The following is a 4,003-nucleotide window of genomic DNA, read 5'->3' as shown; positions in this document are numbered from 1 at the left end:
CCGCCCTTGCCTTGATCAAATTAAGTAAGAGAAACACTTTTTCTCAAGAAGCAGACTGAGGCCGGCGCCGCGGCTCACTAGGCTAATCCTCCGCCTAGCGGCGCTGGCACACCGGGTTCTAGTCCCGGTCGGGGCGCCGGATTCTGTCCCGGTTGCCCCTCTTCCAGGCCAGCCCTCTGCTGTGGCTAGGGAGTGCAGTGGAGGATGGCCCAGGTGCTTGGGCCCTGCACCCCATGGGAGACCAGGAAAAGCACCTGGCTCCCGGCTCCTGCCATCGGATCAGCGCGGTGCGCCGGCCGCAGCGCGCCGGCCGCGGCGGCCATTGGAGGGTGAACCAACGGCAAAGGAAGACCTTTCTCTCTGTCTCTCTCTCTCACTGTCCACTCTGCCTGTCAAAAAAAAAAAAAAAAAAAAAAAAAAAAAAAAAAAAAAAAAAGAAGCAGACTGAGATCTGAGGCATAGTATGGTGGTGAATGTTTAACGAAGGGATTTCTATTGAAGAACAAGACACAGGCTGTTGCCAGATTCAGTGGTGTAAATGTTCCTCCCGCAGCTGGCTGAAAGCACCCCAGTGATGATGTTGAATACAGAGTTGAGAAAGGATGAGCACATTGGCTCCCCAGCTCACCACTGGACTGGGCCACCAGATCAAATAAGATTGGATCTTTGGGGAGGAAGACCCTTTGGCATCAGGCTGAAATTGTCTGAAAGAATATGGAGCCCCAAGTAGGGGTAAGTCTAGACATTATGTAGCCAAAAGGCTGTTTCTCATGGGGAAACCAGGGCTACCTCAGGAGAGGGATTAGAAAGAAGAGCACACAAAACTCCCCAACAAAAAGATGGTCTGTGACCATAGCCAAGGGATCCTTTGCCTTGAAGCCATGGTTTACCCAAAACTCAGGACACAGCTGAGAAAGAACGCGATTTACAGAATAACTCCTATCTCCTATAGAATTGTACCATCCTCCACAAGATCTCACTCCAAGAGGAAGGCTGAGTGTTTCCACATACCGCTCACTGGGAAAAAAACAGTCAGAGGAATGTCAGGGACAACCCCACACGTGCTCTAGTTGGGCAACAGCCACCTCCCACTCCTTCCAGAAGCATGGCTCACCAGAAGGCCAGCCCCAGGATCCCATATAAAACCTGTGCCTGCTGCCGCCTCCTCACCCACTTTGCTCCTGAGGAACGCATCTGTGGCTGTTGTCCGAGGCCAGGGTGAGTGTTTCTATGGCAATCCACATGGATGCGCTGAGCAGGCTGGAGACAGGCTGGAGAGTGACGCTGGGAGATGCAGAGTAGAGGGTGGAGGAGGACACGATGTAGGCCAGGACAGAGGTCAGGAGGCAGGGTTTGCTCTAGACAAAGCAGGAATCAGCCTAGGAAGGCTTGTCCCTGTGGGCAGAGAGAAAAGGGACAGGTGCTCCTCATTCAAGGGGAGCTGGCTCCAGCTATGTAGACATAAATTTATATTGGTACACATCAGGAGATGATAGTTCTACCAATTTCCAAATTTTATGCCTAGAGGGATGCATAGAATAGTGAGGGACTTGAATTATCCTAAAAATATCATGAGACACCAATTCCAGTTTTTTGAATGTGATTATATTTATCAACTCAATACATACTGAGAATATCCTAGAAACACAAAAGTGAAGAAGATAAACTCTGCTTCAACCAGGTCTCTGTAGATTCACTTATTCTGCCATCCCTCTGTGTTACCTTGGGGAAGCATGGCAAAATAGGAAACATGTTAATGCCTTTGGATACTTAACATCTGAAAAATTTCTGCTTCTTCATGCAGGTTGAGTCACCACAAGATGTCCTGTCAGCAGAACCAGCAGCAGTGCCAGCCCCCTCCCAAGTGTCCTACTCCGAAGTGTCCCCCTAAGTGTCCTCCCAAGTCTCCTGCCCCGTGCTCGCCTCCAGTGTCTTCTTGCTGCGGCTCCAGCTCCGGGGGCTGCGGCAGCTCTGGGGGCGGCGGCTGCTGCCTGAGCCACCACAGGCCCCGCCGGTCTCCTCGACGCCGACACCAGAGCTCTGGCGGCTGTACCTGTGGCAGCAACTGTACCTGTGGGAGTGGCTGTAGCTGTGGCTGTGGCAGCAGCAGTGGCAGTGGCTGCTGTGTCAGTGGCAGTGGCGGCGGCAGTGGTCAGCAGTCTGGGGGCTCTGGCTGCTGCTAACCTGGGCACCCAGGAGCAGCTCTGGAGGAACGGAAGGGCAAAGACCCACAGCACCTGGTGTTTTGCCCGCTTCCCCCTCTCTCGTCTCTCTCCTGATTCCATCCTTTGAACAAAAATGCAAAGTTTGTTTCCTGGGGACATTATCAATGGAACACTTTAGATCTGCCTTCTTTTGCATTCCTATCAATGTTTTTCCTCAGACTGTTAAAAAATCTTGTGAGGCATGTGATTAACAACAATAAATTTACTTATAAATCACCATTTGACTTTTTCTTGTTTCACTTTTCCTCTCAATCCCAATGCTTCTCTGGGTGGCAGAACATGTTTTCAGCTTACACTGTCTAGAGAGGATTCAACCAATTGAGCATGAATAAATTAAATTCACACACACACACACACACACACATCTCTGCATTTATGAAGCAAACGAATAAGAGGAGAATTAGAGTTTCACTTCTAGTAAAATCTTATGAGATGCAAGTGTGGACTTGACAGGTAGAATATTCTATTTAAGTAAAAATTCATTTCCTAGTTGATAAGTATCTATTGCAGGCAGTAGTCCCATTTCTCCCTGCCTTTCAGAGGGTTAGGATACGAGATTGGTCTCAATGTTGGTAGTAAACTGATGGGGGAGTTTACTAGTCTTATTTTTTTCTAACTTAATATTTCATTCATTTATTTTTGAGATAGCATATTTTGAATTTACATTATAGTCAAAGGCTTATTGTTTCCACTAAATAAAGAGTTAAACAAATAAAAATAAAAAAGGCACAGTCTGGCAGAAAACTAGGCAAGGGCTATAAACAGTAATCAAAGGAAAAGATGTTAACTTCACTCATATAAAATAAATTTTAAAATACTCACAACATCATTGACACTATAGTAGTATATAATTCCTATCAATTTGTTTGGCAAGGATTTAAAATAAAGTTTGACAAAACACTGTATTTGCAGCACAACTGATATGCATGGGCATTTAGAAAAATGTCCCACATATAAAGGAGAACACGTGCCATTTGTCTCGTCTGCTTATTTCACTCAGTTGATGTCTTCCAGTTCCAATTACTTTGCTGCAAATTACAAGATTTCATTCTCTTTTTTTTTTATAGCTGAACAGTATTCCATATATGTTTATATATCACATTTTCTTGATCTGATTCTTCTGATGATGGGCACCTTGGTTGATTCCATATTTTGGCTATTGTGAACATTGCTGCCATAAACATGGTGGAACAGACATCTCTTTGATATAACGAATTCAAGTCTTTTGGGTATAACCCAGGAGTGGGATTGCTGGATCATATGGGAAGTCTGATTCTAGTTTCCCACATTGGCTGCACTAATTTACACTCCCACCAGTGATTACAAGAGTTTTCCTTTCTCTACATGTTCCCCAGCATTTGCTGCTCTTTATCTTTTGGCAATTAGCTGTCTGACAGGGGTGAGGTGAAATTTCATTATGGTTTTGATTTGCATTTCCCCAATGACTACCGATAGCATTTTCTCTCACATATTTGTTACCCATTTGTATTTATTCTTTTGAGAATTGTCCATTCAGGTAATATGTCCATTTCATAACTAGATTGGTTATTATTTTGTTGAGTTTGTTGAGTTGCTGATGTATTCTGGATATTAATCCTTTGTCAAATAAGTAGTTTGTGAATCTTTTCTCTCATTCTGTCAAGTGTCTCTTCACTCTACGGATTGTTTCCCTTACTGTGCAGAAGCTTCTGAGTTTGCTGTAATCCCATTTGTCTGGTCTTGCTTTCATTGCCTGTACTTTGGGGGATCTTATCTATATGCCTTCAAATACAGTATTG

The 4,003-nt window shown here is 45.0% G+C and overlaps 1 protein-coding gene across 1 annotated transcript; it reads left to right on the top strand.

The window, feature by feature from the left end:
* Nucleotides 1–952: 952 nt before the first annotated feature.
* LOC103350244 (uncharacterized) lies at nucleotides 953–2,441 on the top strand. The gene is made up of 2 exons (XM_008265567.5): nucleotides 953–1,218; nucleotides 1,805–2,441. Exons 1-2 carry the CDS (start codon nucleotides 1,106–1,108, stop codon nucleotides 2,181–2,183), a joined length of 492 nt encoding a protein of 163 aa, XP_008263789.2. The 5' UTR covers nucleotides 953–1,105; the 3' UTR covers nucleotides 2,184–2,441.
* The last annotated feature ends 1,562 nt before the right edge of the window (nucleotides 2,442–4,003 follow it).

This window comes from Oryctolagus cuniculus, chromosome 7 (genome assembly GCF_051225735.1).
Source record: "Oryctolagus cuniculus isolate XC-2025 breed Fujian yellow rabbit chromosome 7, ASM5122573v1, whole genome shotgun sequence".
NCBI classification, from domain to species: Eukaryota; Metazoa; Chordata; class Mammalia; order Lagomorpha; family Leporidae; genus Oryctolagus; species Oryctolagus cuniculus.
The sequence above is the reverse complement of the archived record's forward strand: the minus strand, read 5'-3'. Positions and strand labels throughout refer to the sequence as shown.

Excerpts from the sequence above, each read along its gene's own strand:
- LOC103350244 (XM_008265567.5), top strand. The coding sequence starts at position 1,106 with ATGGCTCACCAGAAGGCCAGCCCCAGGATCCCATATAAAACCTGTGCC. Across the intron at positions 1,219-1,804 it reads GGCTGTTGTCCGAGGCCAGG|GTTGAGTCACCACAAGATGT; the intron begins GTGAGTGTTTCT and ends TTCTTCATGCAG.